Source organism: Colobus angolensis, unplaced genomic scaffold (assembly GCF_000951035.1).
Source record: "Colobus angolensis palliatus isolate OR3802 unplaced genomic scaffold, Cang.pa_1.0 Scaffold14, whole genome shotgun sequence".
NCBI classification, from domain to species: domain Eukaryota; kingdom Metazoa; phylum Chordata; class Mammalia; order Primates; family Cercopithecidae; genus Colobus; species Colobus angolensis.
This window is the reverse complement of record NW_012114488.1, coordinates 22,243,515-22,266,153: the sequence shown is the minus strand read 5'-3', so window position 1 is coordinate 22,266,153 and position 22,639 is coordinate 22,243,515. Positions and strand designations below refer to the sequence as shown.

The 22,639-nt window shown below is 38.7% G+C and overlaps 2 protein-coding genes across 2 annotated transcripts in view; one reads left to right on the top strand and one right to left on the bottom strand.

Moving 5' to 3' along the window:
- The window catches only part of TRAPPC3L (trafficking protein particle complex 3-like), a 50,449-nt gene that overhangs the window by 16,185 nt on the left and 11,625 nt on the right, over positions 1-22,639 (top strand). The window lies entirely within an intron of this gene.
- On the bottom strand, positions 10,254-15,619 carry FAM26E (family with sequence similarity 26, member E). The gene is made up of 2 exons (XM_011935057.1): positions 14,918-15,619; positions 10,254-11,246 (listed from the first exon to the last, which is right to left on the bottom strand). Exons 1-2 carry the CDS (start codon positions 15,602-15,604, stop codon positions 10,857-10,859), a joined length of 1,077 nt encoding a protein of 358 aa, XP_011790447.1. The 5' UTR covers positions 15,605-15,619; the 3' UTR covers positions 10,254-10,856.

The following is a 22,639-nucleotide window of genomic DNA, read 5'->3' as shown; positions in this document are numbered from 1 at the left end:
TAACTCAAAACCTAGTTGTAAGAGCCTATTGAATGGCTTTTCTTTTTTCCACTCTTTTCAACATACTATATTAAAATAAAATAAGTGGGAGCCCTTGGTAAACAGGAATTGAATTCCATGGAAGTCACAGCCCAACACAACACAACATTCCAGAGAAGGCTGGCATCACGGTTAGCTGAATGTCAGACCGTTTTCCTATTTAGTAGCAGTTTTGAATAGAGAAGGGAGCGGAAATCAATTAAAAGGAAAGACAAATTCTTTGTGGTAATAAAATTTTCAATATTTAAAAAATGATGAATATTCACAGCAAAAGCAAAGCAATTTATAAATTATTTTAAGACGTCTTACAATTTGGGCCAGAAATATGGCAGAGAGATTATTAAAAATATGATACTTGTTTAAACAAGCATAACCACTTAGGCTTGTTTCTCCCCACTGAGTAGGCAAGAACTGCCTTATATAATCACTGACACATTTGTTCTATTCTGTTTTGTACCTCTGGAAGGGGTGAAAGAGGAAAAATGTAGGGAATTTTACATTTGGGACAACAAATTTGTCTGTAGGGAAAGAGGCAGGGAAGGAGGCCGTGTTTTTGAGGACACTTCTCAAAAGAAGATGGAAAGTGACCAGTTTGCAAGCATGTATTTCTTTAATTGCTTGACTTCATGCATAGGGTCGGTGAAACCCATTCACAGTTAGCCAACTGTTTAAGGAAGTAACCCTTCTTAAAACACTGATTACTATCCCTCGTGCTTCCTCCATGACACAAATACCAATGAAACCCCTGGGAGAAATAATTGTGTTCTGTTGAAACTATCAGAAATTATTATGATTGCAGAAGCACATGTCTTTATGATAAAATATAGGCACAGAATGTTTTTACAATGCAACTAGTCACCATTTTATAGGTTATAAACTGCCAAAGAATGCATATATCTTAAGGTACCATTCTTAAGCAAAGTTACTCAATATCATGAGTTCTTATTTTGCTGACTTAATCCTATTTCTTGAAATGACCCAGTGAATGTGATTAGGTGGAGTAATTAATTCATTTTCCCATTTTAATCTCAGTTTTCATTGCAATTTAAAACTTTTGAAGATTTCTCTCTGGAATTGGTGTAGCCGTAGGTTCAGGAAACCTGAAATTATAAAAAGATAGCTGGCCAGACGGAAAGAAAGGTGCACTCTAAAATATATAAAAATTCAAATTTGGGGACTATATGAAATCTTTTATAAACTTTCCACTGCCAAAAATTCCTTCTGTATCAATTGTCATTTTTATCTAAGGACATTTTTAAAAAATAAAATGGAAAGTTTACTTCAGTGATACAGTAGAAGCATAGTTGGAGTATAACTATCCTAAGTATTTAGAAACCCAAGGTGAAGAGCTGTTCAGGATGGGAAAGAATCCAGGGGCCCAGACGGAGGCCAGGAGACTTGGAGATAGACCTCTATTCCCAAGAGGACACTAAGAATCCAATTGACTGGGAATTCACACACTACGGACTGTAAGATTTAGGACAACAGAGTTGAAAGAGACTTTGAGATGTACGAATTCAACATCCTCATTTTACAAATGAGGGAACATCCTTTCAAAAGTTATAGGAACAATCAAGAATATACGAAAATGAGGCAGAATTTGTGTGATGGAAATTAGGAGTAGGCAAATGTAGGTCCAAATTGATGTTCAATAACTTCACAATGGCTTAACCACCTTAGCCTTTTTGGACTCTAGCATTATTTATAAACATAGAAAAGGTAATACCTCCTTCCCAGTACGCTTGTGAAACTTAGATGAAACAAGAGCCAAGACTTCAAATTAACTTAGTTTTTAAAATTAAATTCATGAAATTCCAGTAGTAACATAGGAGTGGTTTAGTTTTAAGTTCAAAACAATATAGTTTCTTGAAAATGATATAGCACAGACAGGAAAATAAGTTGAAAATTTTCCAACTCTTTTATTGAAATATAAGAAAATGATTCTCCAGAATGAAAGAGTAAACTTGTAGCAGGAAAAATTGTTCCAAAAAGACCTACCTGAAGGCCTATTTAACATTTTTGGACATGAAAGATAAAGAAACCAATGAGAATATAGGATAAAATATCATGTTAGTAATAAAGAAGAAATAAAGATGGCATCAGACATCAGGGTGTGGCACCTCAGCAATATTCAATGACAAAAGACAATGAAGTAACGCTTACAATACACTCACGTAGAGAAAGCATGAACCAGACAATTAGAGAACAGGCCAACAGGCTGACTATGTAAGAATTCAGGGAATAGCATTCCTATGAGCCTTTGCTAAGAATGATACTAGAAGGCAAACTGCAGCCAAGCAGGAGGTGATTGACGAAACTTTAGCAAAATAACTGATTTCATTTATTTTGTTGTGTACCTTACGAAATTTTTCAAACATATACAAAGGTAAAGAGAATAATGTAATGAATTCCATGTACCTGCCATCCAGTTTCAAAAGTTTCCATATTTTGCCAATCTTGTTTCATCTTTCAGCTTTTTCCCTAAACTTTCTTTTTTCTAGAGTATTTTAAAGAAACTTCTAAACATCATGGCAGTTCACATACAAATATTTAAATATACATCTCTAACTGAAGAACTTTTTAAAAAACATAAACCAGCACACCATTATCACACATAGCAAAATTAATAATTCTCTAAAAATCATCTAATATTCGTATTTTCCTAAATATCTCAAAGACATCTTGTTTCAGTTGGTTGTTTTGAAACAGGATACAAATAAGATCTATATAGCATATCTGGTTATTAAGTCACTTATATCTCCCTTCTTTTTTAATACTGTTAATCTGTGGGGAAACTGAGTCATCTATAAAATGGAATGTTCTGTATCTAGATGTACCTGGTTGTTTTCTTGTGGGGCTAATTGCCTTGTTTTCTGTTACTCACATTTCCTATAAACTAGCAGTAATGTCTAAATACTTGATTAGGTTTAGCTTTTTAGGAAACAATATTTCACAGGTGGTACTATGTACTTGTTCTTGCCTTGCCTCCTAAGGCACATAATATCTGGTTTGATTTTTAGTGATGCTAATATGGATGAGTGGCTTCAAATTGCATAGGTCTGACCCCATTCTGCTTTCACCTAATAGTTTAGAATTCATTATTTATTGTCTAGATCGATTATGTTATCAGAGGTTGCAAAATGTTTACTTTCAAATTCTGAAAAGCCCTATAAACAATAAAATAATTAGTAGAGAGATAAAATTAATAAGCATAAGATGATAGCTTTTCACATACTCAGATAACAATCACTTAGAAAGATATAGTGGAAAAAAGAAACCATTTACAATAGGAACAAAGAAAATATCTACAAATAGAGTTTACAAGAAACATGTAAAACTTATTTGAAGTAAACTTTAAAATATTCCTAAAGGGCGAAAGGTATCCTTGAATGAATGGAAAGGCACCCCAAAGTCTTGGACAGGTTGATGACCAATTCAGTAGATCTGGAGTGCAGCCCAAGATTCTGAGTTTCTTACGGCCTGCCTTCCCCAGAATAGCCTGCTCTGTGCCATAGAGCAGTTATTCTCAAGATGTGGTCCCTAGACCAGTAGCATCAGTATCACCTGAGAACCTGTTAGAAATGCAGATTCTTTTGCCTCACTCCAGACCTACTGAATCAGACACCCTGGAGGTGGAGTTCAGCAATCCACATTTTAATAAGCCCTCCAGATGATTTTTATATGGACCAAAATTTGAGAACCACTGCCTTAGTGTTATCAAATTTAACTTGAACTGGAATCAGCTAGGATCATGTTAAACTGCAGGCTTGACTCGACAGGTTTTAGATACTGTCTGATTCTGCATTTCTAACAAGCTTCATCGCGATGCTGATGTTGACGATCTGAAGATAACATTTTGAGGGACAAGACTAGAAGAACAGTCTGTTTCCAGCTTACTGAAGGCCAGCCTAGTCCGAAACCCTCGCTTGCTATTTTTTCCTAGATATTAATGACAAATAATAGCTTAATGTGTTACTCCTTCCAATAATATGTTTGTGTTCCTTTCAAACAAAATTTAACCAAAAATAATTAAAAGTGAATCTCCAGCTTTGGTGGAGAAATTTTAGAGAGATACTTATCAGCATCTATCAAATCATGCTATAGATGCTATACTGCTAACTGGAACCTAAAGAAAAAGAAAACATTATTGAAGAAAATGCTCTCTATGCATAGAGAGAATGTATAAATGTATAAATACAATTTGCCTCTAATTTTTGTCTTTTTATAAATTTTGATTTTCATGTTAGTGTTCAGGTTCTATCACTTCATATTGCCCCAAAATTCAGTGACTTAAAGCCACAAACATTTATTTAAGCTCATGATTTTTGGGGTCATGGAGTTGGATAGGACATAGCAAGGACTTCTCTACAAAGCCTGCAGCCTCCACTGGAGTGGGTCAAATGTTTGGAGATGGCTGCCATGATTTGACTAGGGCCATAGATCTGGGGCCTTTTGTTCTCACTGTTGGTTGGACTTCCTGGTCCTTCTCCATGTCACCTACACTGGGGCCTGAATGTTTAAAATGACTCTTTTGCTCACATGTCTGGCTCCTAAGCTAGAATATCTGGGACAATTGGAGCCATTGGGATTTCTCTCTCTCTCTCTTTATCTTTCTCTCTCTCTCTCCCCCTCCCCAGACACCCCCCAACTGGCTAGCTTGGGCCTTTTCAGAGCTTGGTAGTCCCCGGGTAATTGCAGTTCTTACATAGTGACTTTTACCAGACTGTTGAGCATTGCAACATTGGAAAAGACCAGGGCATAAACTGTGATACTGCTTAACAACCTGCTTTTGTGTCTGCCATAGTTTATTGGTTCATAAGGTCAGATTCAAAGTCAAGATAACAAGACTACATCTGCCGGAAGGAGCCATTGAGCCATGTTGAATTTATCACATATGCTGGTTAATTTTAGATGTCAACTTGATTGGATTAAGGGGTAGCCAGATAGTTATTAAAGCATTATTTCTGGGTATATATGTGGGGGTGTTTCCAAAAAAGACTGGCATTTGAATCAGTGGACTGAGTAATCAAGGAAAATCTGCCCTCACCTAATCTAGGCAGGCACCATACAATCCACAAAAAGTGAGAGGATGGACAAATTTGCTCGCGCGCTCTCTCTCTCTCTCTCTGTCTCTCTCTGTCTCCCCTCGAGTTGGGTCACCAGTCTTTTCTCTGTCTCCTGGAGTTGGGTCACCCATCTTCTCCTTCTCTATTGGTCCTTAGAAATAAAAACTTCAGGTTCCTTTGCCTTTGGCTCTGGGATTTGTACCATCAACTCCCCTGGTTCTCAGGCCCTCAGACTGGGGCTTGAGCCACCCTACTCACTTACCTGATTCTCCAGCTTACAGGTGGCATGTCATGGGCCTTCTCAGCCTTCATAATCACATGAGCCAATTCCCACAATAAATCCTCTTATATACACACACACACACAATATATATATATATAGCACATATATTTTGTTACATATTTGTCGTATTTTGTTGTATATAATAATATATAAAACAATATATATTCCCACAATAAATCCCCTTTCATATATATTTTATGTATATATACACACGCATACACACACACAGACATACAGACACATACACACACACACACACATGCACACACATGTATATGTATGTATGTATATATGCTGCTGTACTGTTGGTTCTGTTTCTCTGGAGAATCCTGACTAATATACCACTGTTAAATGTTTATTAAAATGAGAGACCCAGGTACACCAAAGATACTCTAAAATTGCTTAGCTAGAACCAATTTAAATCTAAAATAAAAAAAAGCTCACTGTAAAACTTCTGAAAGTTCATCCCAGCCCAAGAAAACCCATGGTATATTGGCAAATACGTCATATTAGGACGTCTCTTTTTTTCCCAGAGGGTCAATTTTTAAATCTTTATCATACTCTGCTGTTTGAAATCCAGATAACATTTCCAATATTTTAACCTCACAGCCCCTCACCACCTTCACCGACTCCCTATATAAAATCAGTAGTTCTTCACCATGACTGCACATTATAATCACTTAGGAAGCTTTTAAAAGAAATTTCAATGTTCAGGCCCTAACCCAGAAAAGTTACATCAGGTTCTCAGGAAACGGGACCAGACATTGAGATTGTCAAAGGCCCCCAGGTGATTCCAGTGTGCAGCCAACATCGAGAGCTGCTGACAAACACAGATAGATGCTTTCCATCCAACCTCTCACACCAACCTCTTAGCTTTTTCTTAGTGATTTTGGGATCTAAAATGAGAGAAGTCCAAGCACTACCCACAAAGGAAGTTAAATATCCCCTGGCTTGTACAACAGAGAAAAATGAGAGGGAAATATTAGAAAATTAAGACAATCACCTTAGAGAATTCAGAACCACAAAGTCTAAATAGAATAATATGGTTAATAGCTGAAGTACCCGAAATATATCATGTGAGAAGCGATAGCAGTTTCCTGCTACCCAGTGACTTCTGGGTTGCTTTAAGCAGTTTTTAGAGTAAATCAGTGGATCATCAGGCTTTGAAACAACTAATCTGAATCAATAATGTCATGGTTCTCTCGTTAAATGTACACATTTTCAGTGATGCTTTAAAGGTCTCAAATAGAAAACCATGCAAAAGTTTTAAAAGTTGCTTTGGATATATTTATTTTACAATATATTACTTTAAGGTATAATGCATAGAATTATGTAGTGATTTGTCTGCCATGCCTTATTTTTGTAATCTTTGTTAAAGATTTTTTTCCCCACTTGATATTTGATATGAATAAGCTGAATGTATCCCAAAGCTGAATTAAGTGGTTGAGCCTGAAAAAAGGAAGGAACTGCACAGGAAAAACAAAAGAATCATATATATGTGTACACAATTTATCATGGGATAAATTGGACGGAATCAGCGTTATGTGCCATGACATTTTTCCTTGAGTATATTCCTTGTATGGGAAAGCATCACATTCTTTTCAAGAGCATTCTGCAATCCTTTCCTCTTATGTAATAGGGTAGTGGTGGTAGGGAGAAGACAAGATCTTCAGGGAAAATTAGAAGTATAAAAAGGGAGTCAACCTGGGCTTGGGTTAACTCTAGCCCAAGGACCCCCTCCATACGCTTCAATTCTAGACCTGGAAGAGACTGTTATGGCAGACATTAGTATGACCTTTGGGTGCCCTCTCTAGATATCCAAATTCAGGGTGCCAGTGTCCCAGTTCTGCAGTGTAACCTCCTCTGGAAGATCACCCTTGGACCAATGGAAACTCCTCACCTGGAGTTTTATGAGGAATGTTCTCTCTTGCCCTGGAACAACTCTTGGCTGCAGTGGAAGCCCCAGAGCACAGTTGGGTCAGGAGGAAACTGACATTCCAGAGCCCCCGTAGGTCAAGCTGAGGCTGAAGTCCCAGAATTTCCTGTGGGATTGATTGAGACTCCACTTGAAACTGCATTCTTTCTTGTGTTTATCCTGCTAGTATGTTTCTCCTAAGAGGATTTCCTTTTTAATAAATCATGTATACATAGCTCCTTGTGTCAGGCGCAGCCTCTAGGGAGCACATCCAAAGACAACTAATGGTCCACACATCTTAAAGTCTCTGATGTCAAAGCCAGCTCATGCTGCTGCCTCCGGATACCCATTCCCTCAGGATACTCAAGAGCAGACACCAATTTGCTCTCCCTATCTTGCTCCACTGCCTCCAGGACAATTCGTGGGACAGATAAGTTTTCTTGGACTTGTTTTTTTCCTGAGTAAAGGACTGTTAAAGAATTTAGGACCAGGAGTCAGGATGACAACTTGTTAAGTGACTTCTTCCAGAGGAGGAGGATGAGCTCCTCTGCTACTTATTAAGCTGCAGCACCAAGTACCCAGACTGCCGGCTTCTTGCCAGTCAGCTTGCAGTTTCTTGAATGAGGCAGTCACTGTCATGAGTGTAAGCTTTCTGAGTGCAGAAAGTCCCTGGAGTTGAGGGTGGCAGAAATATGCCCCAGATATGACTCCTCAATCCTCAGTTTCTCACAAGTAACCTACTTCTATAGAACTTCTGTTTCAGCCTCTCAAGCACTGCAAGAGAGGCATGGGCATTGGTTCCTATGTGTATTTTTCCAGCTCAGAAGACACTTAAAGGCAGACAAACTTCAAGTCAAGAAAGATTTAAAAGGAAAATTCTTTGCTGAATTTTGTCTCCCTTTATTCTGAAAACTCTTCTCCTTCACATCTCTAATCCCTGTTCTGTCCCTGCGAGATACACACACAGACATCTGACCCTGCACCTCCAAGTTCCCAAAGATATTGTATGTAGAAAAAACAAATCTTTTTTAATTGACATTCACACTCAACACTGAACACTGCTTGCCACGAATTGTATGGGTTTTCTCCCACACCATTGGCCAATTTCTCCCACACAATTGGCCAATTCTCCAATACCAACTGGATATCTTAAATTCAATTCTGGCATTAATCAGCATTAAGTGCAGACCCCCAGCAGGTTAAGGGCTCAGTCCCATAAGACCTCCCCCAACTTCAGACACCAGTCACAAGCAGTAGGTTCCAAAGTTACTCACATCTTCTATCTGACACGGCTACAAAGCAGAGGTTCCAATGAATCTCAGGACAGAGCTTTATTTACTTTCATCCATCTATTATAAAAGAATATAACTCAGAAACGGTCAGATGAAAGAGATGCACAGGAACAGGTTTGGCAGAAGGGGCATGGCACTTCCACAGTCCCTTTGGGCACACCACCCCTCATGTATTGAGCAACGCAGAAGCTCTCTGCACCCTGTCCTTTGGATTTTTATGGGAAGCTTTATTCTTGGGCATGATTGATTAAATCATTATCCATTTGTGAGTGACTCAACCTTCAGCCCCTCTCCCTTCCCCAAGGTCTGGAAGTGGGACTGAAAGTTCCAACCCTCTAAACACATGGTTGGTTCCCTCGGCAACCAGACCCCATTCTGAGGCCATTCAGAAGCCGCTAACCATCAGTCATCTCATTTGCATACTACCAGACACATCACTTGGGAGGTCCCAAAGGTTTTAGGAGCTCTGCACCAGGAAGAGGAAGAAAGATCAAACACATATTTCTTCTTGTAAATGACAATAACATAGATATGTTCTAGGTCCTATACTTGTAGGATTCAGTTTGCCACCATGTTTCATGTTAATAAAAAGTTAATATTCAGTTTTCTCAAACTAGGAGAGATAGACTCCCACTGATATAAGGTATGAGCCACAGCACAAAACATAGTTCTTTTTTTAAGGACAATTCTTCCCAGAGATTTAAGGAGAATTTATGTACATATACATATACACATATATATGTATATACTGATGTGGATACAGTACATTGTAGAATGCAAGATTTGCATTATTTCTGATAAATGTAAGACTGCAATACAGTTTTATGCCAGTACTGCTTTGGACAGTGTCCCCAGACCTTTAGTCAGGGTCAATTTACCGTACTATAGTCTGAATATTTGTGTCTCCCCCAATTTCATATGTTGAAATCCTAACCCCCAAGCTGATAGTATTAAGAAGCAGAGCTTTGAGAAGTAATTGGGTCATGAAGGTGGAGCCTCCAGGAATGGGATTAGTGCCTTATAAAAAATGCTTAAGGGGGCCGGGCGCGGTGGCTCAAGCCTGTAATCCCAGCACTTTGGGAGGCCGAGACGGGCGGATCACGAGGTCAGGAGATCGAGACCATCCTGGCTAACACGGTGAAACCCCGTCTCTACTAAAAAATACAAAAAACTAGCCAGGCGACGTGGCGGACGCCTGTAGTCCCAGCTACTCGGGAGGCTGAGGCAGGAGAATGGCATAAACCCGGGAGGCAGAGCATGCAGTGAGCTGAGATCCGGCCACTGCACTCCAGCCTGGGCGGCAGAGCGAGACTCCGTCTCAAAAAAAAAAAAAAAAAAAAAAGTGCTTAAGGGAGTTGATTTGCACTTTCCACCATGGAAGGACACTGAGAAGGCAGCAAGCAGTTCGCAATCTGGAAAATTGCTCTCATCAGAACCTGACCCACAATACTTGTAAAGGTCCACTAAATGTTTTTAATTTCTTTTCAAATCAGAAGAAAATACATAAACTTTTAGGCTGAAGAAAATGCTAATATATTCACCTTTTATCAATGCAGTTATAAATATATATTTCTATATATATATATATATTTGTTACTACTACTTTGAATGTAGGAAGTGGTTCACAAAGGCAAAAGTACATAAAGCTCACACAAATCATGATGCAGCCCTGCTTCCAGGGGCGTATTTTCAGTATACAGTGAAAACGTGAAAACCTTTCAGTTTTAGGCATCATATTCTTGCAACTTTTCATTTTTGAGAACTGAGGTCTTCAGATTCTGAGGGAAAGAATTCTAGAATTTCATACATCCTTAAAAGGATGGATTTGAAGGACAAAGACGCCTGCTGATCACACTGCAGGAACCACTGTGTAAGGCGATCTGTGGTAAGAGTAACTTGCTCACTCACAAGCCATTGCTTCTGCCCCTAAATTCTGCAACCAATATTTACAGAGACTGATGAGCCCTCTCACATGAGTCTCTCTGTTGAATGATAAAATCTTAGATCTTGGAGCAACATTTGGGCCTACTGAGCCCAACTCTCCACCAATGCAAGAGCATCTTTGTCACCCTTCAGCATCAATTTGAGCACATACTGATGCTCCACTTGAGACCTTCAAAGCAGTTTCCTTTGTGTTATTGTCTTGTAAAGATACTCCAAATGTAAGAAAATACAGAGATACACAGGTTACAGGTGATAAGTTAGGAGGATCCCAGAATGAGCCTCCCACTCAGCACCATGAGTCAGTGATGGTGGATGAGCTACACACTGTGGGCAGTACCCGCAAGGACCATTGTCGTCTCATCATCCTCAGGGCTAAGTTCTAGACCACTGTCCACCACTCTGTGGAGGGTGCTGTAGTGTTGCCGGCTTTGGTGGAAAGAATGCAGCTCTGAAGCAGCCTCCCAGGCAGCAAACGTAGGCATGGGAAAAGGATCTGGCCTCTTGTTTTCAAAAAAGCATTTCAGGTTCCTCTCGCTCAGCTTGTTGGCATAGTCCAGAAATGTGTTTTCCAACTGCTCCTTCTCCTTTTGTGCATATGTCTTCCAAAAACTCAGCTGAAGGTAGCTAACTTTAGATCGGCAGCGAGCATAACATGTGGTGAGCAGAGAGAAGAAAGATGCTGAACAAATCAGGCACCATCCTAGAATCTTAACAAGAAAGAAATATTGAGTGCACATGAAAGCAAAGTCATTTAGGGAGCTAGGGTGGTATTATTGAGAAGTGTATAGCTAAATTATTACCATGATCTTTGGCATACCTCATTTGAAATCATTCATCTTAATTTGTAAACACTTTAAACTCACTTTTTGAATTTATTAGGTAAACTCAAAATAAAGTTATGGTTTACCTAATCTCTATTCTCCTCCCGAACATTGCTGGTACAAAGAAATAACCAGAAGGCAGGCAGATGGAAAAGAGTACAAAGTATAGATTACATAAGACTTACAGAAATCAAGCTCAGATAGTATTAGCTCTGAGAGGAAAATATTCTGTGCATAAGTAAATGTGGTCATTTGAGCAAATGACCAGTTCTTCAGCCAGGCATTTTTAGGCATTGATAAATGTATATACACAGCTAGTGACTAAATTTTTTTCTGTCATTACTCACTGTCCATGGCAAAGGGAGACAGACGATACAATCAGGAAGCTGAAGCCATAAGAATTTAAAGGCTGGAAAAAAATTAGGTTCATTAAAATCTTGAAAATGATTTGTCTTGATTTTTGATAATTAGAAAAAACAAACTCTTTCCTGAATATGAAATGGTTCAGCTTTTCTCCCCTGGATCTTAAAAGCAAAAGTTTAAATAGCTCAAATCATCTTCTAACTTTTTTGGCTCTAATTCTGTTTTCACAATTGGAATTAATTTTATGTTTGGAAAACTAACATTTTTTTCAAGGTGTGTCTTGACATTTAGTTTAAATGATCCTTAATATTCTTTAGCATATAAGCCTATTTGAAAATAGAAATAATCTACAAATGAACCCATTCAGACCATAACAAAACCACAAATAAGCTTTAAATCAGTGGTTCCCAACTTCTGGCTCAGATATAGAGTGTCTGTGAAGGGTCTCAACCTCTGCACCAATGCCAACTCTGGACTGGCACTACTCGGGTTTAAATCTAAACTTTCTCCTTACTGTGCATATTCTTGTATCTCAGTTTCTTCACTTGTGAAATGGGGGTTACTCACCTTGAAGGGTAATTTGATGGACCTAATGAAATCATGCTGGACACATGTATTCATTAAGTTTTAGCTGATATTATATGCTGCTATTCTTCAAATGTATATACACTTATGTAATTGTGTTAATGAATTCATAATATCTTTCTGTACTTATAATTAATGAGTGAGGCACAACTACCATCATGTGAAAGTCCTCGAATGGCTTGTGGTTGGCTACCTTGTGTCTTCCGCTTTCCTTCATTGTCTATCTTCCTCTTTTTCCACAGCGGAGGCTTCTGTACGCCATCTCATCTCAGTATCGGAGCCAGTTTCAGCTGAGTTATAAACTATTCCATCAACTTCAGGTCCCCTTCTCCCTTTCACATGACCTTTGCATTGACCGATGCTTCCCCTCAATTCACAGTACCCAGAGTCAAACTAGAGCATGGTGGATGCTTCCATAGCAGCCCTCAATAGTGTCTTATTTTGCATATGTCCTCCCCCAAACCCTGGCAGTTTTCCTCATTGACTTGGAACACCCACTGTGTACCAGAAACTTTATGCCCATTTATGTCTATCATCTCAAAATCTTCCAACAACTCTCCAAAGCAGGTGATATTACCACCAACTATGAGAAAACTGGGACTCAAAGAGGTTGAACCACTAGTTCCAGGTCACATAGCTGGTGATTGATAGCGTCAGCATACAAACCCAAGGCCAGACAATTCCAAGACTGAGCTCTTTCCACTACTCCATTCTATCTTCCTTAGGAATAGAGAGTCATCCAGCTAGATTTTTTGTTTATCTGCCCCACCCATGGATGAATGTTCTTTTCCACCTCCAGGCACATGTCCAACTATTATTGTTCTGGACTATATGTTGCCTCCTGCCTACCTGAACCTCTGTAGTCAGCACCTGCTGTTGACACAACTCCTCTTGCCCACATTCCTTGTGCATCTTCCCACAGGAATCAGCCCCAGGTCCTTCTCATTCTGATGAAGAATCAGCAGGTCAGTGTGCTCAGTCTAAGCTATGACACGATGTGCATGGTTTCCTAGTGCCTGTGTTTAGAGCGGAGAAGCTCACACAATGGTAGGTGTTTGGGCCTGGCACTGACTGAATGGATCCTGGTGCCTGAGGACATAAACCATAAATCAATCACTCTATCATAAGAGTTGTAAGTTATACCCTTCTTCAGTAAAGGACACAAGACATTTGGGAGTCTGATATATTTTATCTAAGATGTGCTTTATGCGTTAAAGAAAAGATTTTGTTGGCCGGGCGCGGTGGCTCAAGCCTGTAATCCCAGCACTTTGGGAGGCCGAGACGATCACGAGGTCAGGAGATCGAGACCATCCTGGCGAACACGGTGAAACCCCGTCTCTACTAAAATACAAAAAACTAGCCGGGCGAGATGGCGGGTGCCTGTAGTCCCAGCTACTCGGGAGGCTGAGGCAGGAGAATGGCGTGAACCCGGGAGACGGAGCTTGCAGTGAGCTGAGATCCGGCCACTGCACTCCAGCCTGGGCGAAAAAAAAAAAAAAAAAAAAAAAAAAGAAAAGATTTTGTTTTGGAGAATTTTTTGACTTACCAATTTATGAAGAGTATGACTTTACTGCCAACCAGCTTTGGAGTGTATGATTTTAAAAACAGACTTTGCCTTGATGTGTTGTTACCAAGGCAAATCCTTGTTGAAAAAGTAAAATAATGCTATTTCAGTGCCTTTATTCTGAAACAGATAGCATTCCTGACAATTTGTATATCTGCTTATCAACTCTTACCCCTTGTTTTGCTTTTGGGAATGCAATTCTTACTACCTATAAATGGGAGGTCAGTCCTTCCTAAGGCTGTACATCTGGATTTGTGTTCATGTGCCTGGAGGAATGACAGGCTACTTCCCTGCATCAATTAGGTAAAGATATGATTTCCTTCTGTTAAATAAAACAATGCCCCAATCTTGAGCTTCTGAAGTAATTAAGAACCCCTTTAGCTGTATAGCACAAAGAGTATAAAACATAATCTCCCTAGAGTATGGTCACTTTTTCACAGAGGCTATTTAAAAACTGCTGATTCCTACTTTACAAGGGAAATTCTTCTCAATCTTGGTAATATTTATACACAGAGATAGCGGCTGCCAGAAATCATTCAAGAGACTCTCTACACTACTTATATTACACGCAACTTTGAAAAGTATTAACTCATTTCATTCAACTACATTTTAATAGATGAATAATATATGTGTGTGTTTGAGAAACGAACTTGAATATAAATAATTGACAGAAGGCAGTAATTTCCAATTACAGCTCTGCCATTAACACTCAATTTATGATTTAGTGTTAGGCATTATTTATTTACAAAGTCAACCCAGAGGGAATGTTTTAAAGTACTTAAGTATTTACTATTTACATATGGACAATCCAGTGGATATTTTCTTTTCAGAACCAGAAAAGAGATAATCCATTCAGCAACTTGACTGAACCATCCAGCCTTTCAAAAGCTTTTCCTGAGATAGTCTCAATGCTGCATCAGGTTTCAGTTTCCATTTAGTTTCAAAATATTCTCACAGGACACAGACTCGGCCCTGGCTGAAAGGAGGACAGAGAGAATACTTCAAGCTCATGCTGAGAGAAAACGGCGAGTTTGTGTTTTCTTACCTGAGACTGGGCCTGAAGGGACAGTTTCAGTTCTTCATTGATGGTAGGTAGCATGTTAGTTTTGCCACAAGAAACTTTGTGAAGTTCTTCCCAGCACTCTTTGGGCTTACCCTTGCAAATCAGTTCCAGGAGTCCCGAACTTCTCGTCCCGCTCATGGCACATTCATAGAAAGTTCCATTGAGCAGAGCCACAGAAAGCCACATCACTGGAGCCACCAATGAGCTCAGAGTGATCTGGCCGAGGACGTAGAAGAAACGGCAGCTGTGGCCTCTGGGAAATATTTTCCTGGGATTCACACAGCAGCCTGTGAAGAGTCTCCATGACCTATTGTTCAGAAAGAATCCCAGGATCAGTAACACCCAGGCAGGAGCAAAGAGGAAAACCAGCCCATAGGTCATATTCTCAGTGCTGCAGGGGCACTTAAAAGCCACAACAGAAAAGAGACGCTCACTTCCCACGGTCAGCAGAGCCATGAAGCTGTAGCCAATAACAGTTTTCTGATTAAGGAAGAATTTTAAAATGCCCTGAAAAGCATCCATGTTGGAGATGCACAAAGAGGGAAAATGCTGTGCCTTTGTTATTGGCAGAGCAGCTGTGGCAGTGGCTGAGGGTGGAGCTCTTTCTTCATCAGAAACAACAGTCCTTCTTCTCAGACTGAATTGAGCCAGATAAGGAAACAGTGTCATTCCTTAGGAATGACTGTTTCTCAACATGTTTAGATAATGCCTCCTACTGGTGGAAATAGGGCTGTGATACTGCAGCCTAAAGGCTGAGAATAAATTCAAAGTGCACAGGCTCCATTTTTACATTCTTTCCGTGTGGCTTGGATTGAAAGTCAGAAAAGAAATTCTCACTCATACAAATGACAGTCTAGGAATTTTCCAGTGTAAGGAATCAACATTAACAGAAAGAGGTTTCAGCCGATTGATCAGGAGACAAATCAAATCTGCAAACCTTGAATTTTTTTCCTCTTGCTATGACTTGAGATTTGGAAGACAGGGATTTGCTTTCTTTTTTCATATATATAAATACATATGAAAATTATATATATATATATATCAATAGCTTTTGGGGTACAAGTGGGTTTTGGTTACACGGATGAATTGTGTGTGTGTGTGTATATATGTATATATATATATATATATAGTGCTTAATTCTGAGATTTTAGTGCACCCATCACTGGATATGTATGTGTACCCAATATGTATTATTTTATCCCTCACCCCAATTCCACTCTCCCTCTTTCTGGGTCTCCAAAGTCCATTATACCACTCCATATGCCTTTATGTACCCACAGCTTAACTCTCACTTATAAGTGAGAACTACAGTTTTTGGTTTTCCATTTCCAAGTTACTTTGCTTGGAATAACAGCCTCTAGCTCCATCAAGTTGCTGCAAAAGACATTATTTCATTCTTTTTTATGACTGAGTAGTATTCCATGGTGTATATAAACCACATTTTCTTTATTCATCAGTTGATGGTTACTTAGATTGGTTTCATATCTTTGCAATTGTGAATTGTGTTACAATAAATATACATGTGCAGATTTTTAAAAAATATATATAATGACTTCTTTTTCTTTGGGTAGATACCCAGTAGTGAGATTGCTATAGATCTACTTTTAGTACTTAAAGTTCTTTCTTTAAGAACTAAAGAAAAGTGCAGTGGTTCATGCCTGTAATCCCAGCATTTTGGGAGGCCGAGGCAGGTGCATTGCTTGAGCCCAGGAGTTCGAGACCAGCCTAGGCAACATGGTGAATCGCCATCTCTACAAAAAAAAAAAAACCCAAAAAATTAGCCAGACTTGGTGGCATGCACCTGTAGTCCCAGCTACTCAGGAGGCAGAGATGGGAGGATTGCTTGAGCCCAGGAGGCTGAGGTTGTGGTGAGCCAAATCATGCCACTGCATTCCAGTCTGGGTGACAGAGCAAGACCCTGTCTCATAAATAAATAAATAGAAGGAAAGAAAGAAATCTCCATACTGTTTTTTATAGAGATTGTACTAATTTACATTCCTACCAGCATTCTACCAAAATTCTGTTTTCACAAAATTCATACCAGTATCTATTGTTTTTGCCTTTTTAGTAACAGCCATTATTACTGGGATAAGGTGGTATCTCATTGTGGTTTTAGTTTACATTTCCCTGATGATTAGTGATGTTGAGCATTTTTTCATATGTTTGTTGGCCATTTGTGTGTCTTCTTTTGTGAAATGTCTACTGATGTCATTTGCCCACTTTTTGATGGAATTATTTGTTTTTTTCTTGCTGATTTGTTTGAGTTTCTTGTAGATACCAGATATTAGTTTTTTGTCAGATGCATAGTTTACAAACATCTTCTCCCATTTTGTGGGTTGCCTGTTTACCCTGATGTTCATTTCCTTTGCTGTGCAGAAGCTTATTAGTCTAATTAGGTCTCATTTATTTATTTTTGGTTTTGTTGCATTTGCTTTTTGGGTCTTAGTCATAAATTCTTTGCCTAGGCCAATGTCCAGAAGAGTTTTTATTAGGTTTCCTTCTAGAATTTTATGGTTTCACATCTTAGATATAAGTCTTTGATTCATCTTGAGTTGATTTTTGTATATGGTGAGCAACAGGGATCCAGTTTCATTCTTCTACATGTTGCTATCCTGCTTTCCAAGCACCTTTTAATGGATGCAGTGTCCTTTCCCCAGTTTATGTTTTTGTATGCTTTGTCAAAGATCAATTGGTTCTGGGTTCTCTATTCTGTTCCATTGGTCTATGTACCTACCTCTGTACCAGTACTATGCTGTTTTGATAAATATACCTTTGTAGTATAATTTGAAGTCAGATAATGTGATGCCTCCAGATTTATTCTTTTGGCTTAGTATTGACTTTGCTATTGGGGCTCTTTTTTTGGTTCCATATAAATTTTAGGATTTTTTTTCTAATTCTGTGAAAAATGATGTTGGTATTTTGATAGGAATTGCAATCAATCTGTAGATTGCTTTGGGAAGTATGGTTATTTTCACAATATTGATTCTTCCAATCCAGGAGCATGGCATATATTTCCCTGTGTTTGTGTCATCTATGACTTCTTTCAGCTGCATTTTATAATTCTCCTTATAGAGATCTTTCACCTCTTTCATTAAGTATATTCCTCAGTGGTTTTTTTTTTTTGTAACTATTATAAAAGGGGTTGAGTTCTTGATTTGACTCTTTGTTTGGTTGTTGTTGGTGTATAGCAGGGCTAATGATTTGGGTACATTAGTTTTGTAAACTAAGACTTTACTAAATTCATTTATCAAATCTAGTAGTTTTTTGGAGGAGTCTTTAGGGTTTTCTAGATACATGATTAGACTGACAAACAGAGATCGTTTGACTTCCTCTTTTCTAATTTGGATGCCCTTTATTTCTTTTCTTGCCTGATTTCTTTGGATGGGATTTCTATTAATAGATTAATAGATTTCTATGTTGAATAGAAGTGGTGAAAGTAGGCATCCCTGTCTGTTCCACTTCTGAGGGGGAATGCCTTCAACTTTTGCCCTTTCATTTTCTATCTTCCTAAACTGGCTAATTTTAGAGGTCAAATTTTAGGATTTGAGATATGTGCATTTTAGTTGGGAAAGTTTAGGGAAAGTTTGAGTTTTGAAGGAAAGTCAAAATGAGGAGTCCTCATCATTTCTTTCCTAGGCTATAATAGTAACCTTTTGATTAGAATCTCTGCCCTTGACCTCATGCTCACACCCATCCATAACCCTAAATCCATCCTCTATGCTGACAAGAAAAGGATCCCTCTAAAACTGAAATTTAATTTTACATTAGCCATTTCACACCTTTGGGGCTCACAACTGCTCACAAGTTGATATATGTAGAGCTTCTCTGAACTCTATCATGGTATTTTATGCTCATGACATGTTTCCACTACCTAGAATGTCTTTGTCACTTCCCTCCAGACCCCCAGTCTTGTCTGCCTGGCAAACATTCAGTCAATAGATGCCCATTCTATAATTTTGTCTTGTAAATGGCTACTGAACTCCCACTGTGTGCCAGGTACTGTACCAGAATGGCGGTGCTCAAGAAGTGTCTGCTGAATAAATGAAGAATGAATAAGGAATCTCTTAGTCCTTCTGATTATAAGTAATTTAAGAAAATTGCTTCCATTTCTCTCCTACACAGCTCTTAATTTTAAAAATTAATTAATTTCTGCACTTGAAATTTCATTAATAAACTTCAAAGTCCAGGCCTGTGTGTTTTGTGAAAAGAAATTGCCTTGGACTAGGAGCCAAGGAATTAAGTTACAGCATGGTCTTGGCAGTGTCATTTGGCTTATCTGAACACCAGTTTACTTATTTGTGAAACTAAGGCCTTAAAAGACACAGTCTGCAAGTTTCTTCCATTTCCACATTGTAAAATTCTTCAAGCAATGTAAAACAGCGGACCTTTTTGCGCAGTTACTTTATAATTCATTTATGCACTTCCCACCACTACCGCTTGCTCCTTAGAGACTTGTCTTCGATAGTAGAGTAGTCCCCTGTTACCTACAGGGGATACCTGCTACCACGACCTCCATTAGGGGATACCTGCAACCAAGACCCACAGGGGATACCTGCAACCAAGAGCCCCAAACTGCAGATAGTACCAAACCTGTATATATTATGTTTTTCTAAAATCTGCTAACTGAGGCAGTTAACAAGTGACCCATGAGCAGGTGATACCATAAACAGTGTGAATGCACTGGACAAAGGGATGATTCACGTTCTGGGAAGTATGGAGTAGGGACAGTGAGAGGTTTCATCACACTGCTCAGAAGCACAATTTAAAACTTATGAATTATTTATTCTAGAATTTTCTATCGAATATTTTCAAATTATGTTGTCCACAGGTAACTGAGACCATAGATAACAGCCAGCAATCCAAAATTGTTCCCTCCGCTTCCCAGAATGTATTCTTGGGTCTAATCTGCCCCTAGCATCCTCTGCTTTGACTGTCACCATACTGTTGTGGCAAATGTGTCCTGGGTCCCTTCTAATCCAGGGTTTTATACTTTGCTAGTATCAGTGTGACAAATATTAACTGATATGTTGATGATTAGTTGTATTTTAATTTCTTACTCCCTGAAAGGATATATATCTTTTTAAAAGTTTTTTGAAAATAATGCTTTGATGTAATTTTTTATAAACCATATTTTTCCACAGAAAATTAGCCTCTTACAATATTCTATACAAGTAAAAATAGTATTTTCATTTATTTATTTTTATACTTTAAGTTCTAGGGTACATGTGCACAACATGCAGGTTTGTCTCATAGGTATACATGTGCCATGATGGTTTGGTGCACCCATCACCTCATCATTTACATTAGGTATTTCTCCTAATGCTATCCCTCCCCCAGCCCCCCAGCCCCTGACAGGCCCCATTGTGTGATGTCCCCCTCCCTGTGTCCATGTGTTCTCATTGTTCAACTCCCACTTATGAGTTAGAACATGTGGTGTTTGGTTGTCTGTCCTTGTGATATCTTGCTGAGAATGATGGTTTCCAGCTTCATCCATGTACCTGCAGAGGACATGAACTCATCCTTTTTTATGGTTGCATGATATTCCATGGTGTATATGTGCCACATTTTCTTTATCCAGTCTATTATTGATAGACATTTGGGTTGATTCCAAGTCTTTGCTCTTCTGAATAGCGCCATAATAAACATACATGTGCATGTGTCTTTATAGTAGCATGATTTATAATCCTTTGGGTATATACCCAGTAATGGGATGGCTGGGTCAAATGGTATTTCTAGTTCTAGATCATTGAGGAAATGCCACACTGTCTTCCACAATTGTTGAACTAATTTACACTCCCACCAACAGTGTAAAAGTGTTCCTATTTCTCCATGTCCTCTCCAGCATCTGTTGTTTCCTGAGTATTTAATGATTGCCATTCTGACTGGCATGAGAGGGTATTTCATTGTGGTTTTGATTTGCAATTCTCTGGTGAACAGTGATGATGGGCATTTTTTCATATACCTGTTCACATTTGTATGTCTTCTTTTGAGAAATGTCTATTCAGAATTGTTGAACTAATTTACACTCCCACCAACAGTGTAAAAGTCTTCCTATTTCTCCATGTGCTCTCCAGCATCTGTTGTTTCCTGAGTATTTAATGATTGCCATTCTAACTGGCATGAGAGGGTATTTCATTGTGGTTTTGATTTGCAATTCTCTGGTGAACAGTGATGATGGGCATTTTTTCATATGTCTGTTGGCTGCATAAATGTCTTCTTTTGAGAAGTGTCTGTTCGTATCCTTTGCCCACTTTTTGATGGGGTTTTTTTCCTTATAAATTTGTTTAAATTTTTTGTAGATTCTGGATATTAGCTCTTTGTCAGATGGGTAGATTGAAAAAAATTTCTCCCATTCTGTAGGTTGCCTGCTCACTCTGATGATAGTTTCTTTTGCTGTGCAGAAACTCTTTAGTTTAATTAGATCCCACCTGTTTATTTTGGCTTTTGTTGCCATTGCTTTTGGTGTTATAGTCATGAAGTCTTTGCCCATGCCTGTGTCCTGAATGATATTGCCTAGGTTTTCTTCTAGGATTTTCATGGTTTTAGGTTTTACATTTAAGTCTTTAGTCCATCTTGAGTTAGTTTTCGTATAAGGTATAAGGAAGGGATCCAGTTTCAGCTTTCTACATATGGTTAGCCAGTTTTCCCAACAGCATTTATTAAACAGGGAATCCTTTCCCCACTGCTTGTTTTTGTCAGGTTTGTCAAAGATCAGATGGTTGTACATGTGTGGTATTATTTCTGAGGCCTCTGTTCTGTTCCATTTGACTATATATCTGTTTTGGTACCAGTACCATGCTCTTTTGGTTACTGTAACCTCATAGTATAGTTTGAAGTCAAGTAGCGTGATGCCTCCAGCTTTGTTCTTTTTGCTTAGGATTGTCTTGGCTATGTGGGCTCTTCTTGGGTTCCACATGAAATTTAAAGTAGTTTTTTCTAATTCTTTGAAGAAAGAAGGTGGTAGCTTGATGGGGATAGCATTGAATCTATAAATTACCTTTGGCAGTTTGGCCATTTTCATTAATATTGATTCTTTCTATTTATGAGCATGGAATGTTTTTCCATTTGTTTGTGTCCTCTCTTATTTACTTGAGCAGTGGTTTGCAGTTCTCCTTGAAGAGGTCCTTCACCTCCCTTGTAAGTTATATTCCTAGGTATTTTATTCTCTTTGTAGGAATTGTGAATGGGAGTTCACTCATGATTTGACTCTCCGTTTGTCTGTTATTGGTGTATAAGAATGCTTGTGATTTTTACACATTGATTTTGTATTCTGAGACTTTGCTGAAGTTGCTTATCAGCTTAAGGAGATTTTGGGCTGAGATGATGGGGTTTTCTAAATATACAATCATGTCATCTGCAAATAGGGACAATTTGACTTCCTCTTTTCCTAATTGAATACTCTTTATTTCTTTCTCTTGCCTGATTGCCCTGGCCAGAACTTCCAATACTATATTGAATAGGAGTGGTGAGAGAGGGCATCCTTATCTTGTGCCGGTTTTCAAAGGGAATGTTCTCATTTCTGCCCACTCAATATGATACTGGGTGTGGGTTTATCATAAATAGCTCTTATTATTTTGAAATACATCCCATCAATACCTAGTTTATTGAGAGTTTGTAGCATGGAGGTCTTTTGAATTTTTTCCAAGGCCTTTTCTGCATCTATTGAGATAATCACGTGGTTTTTGTCTTCGGTTCTGTTTATGT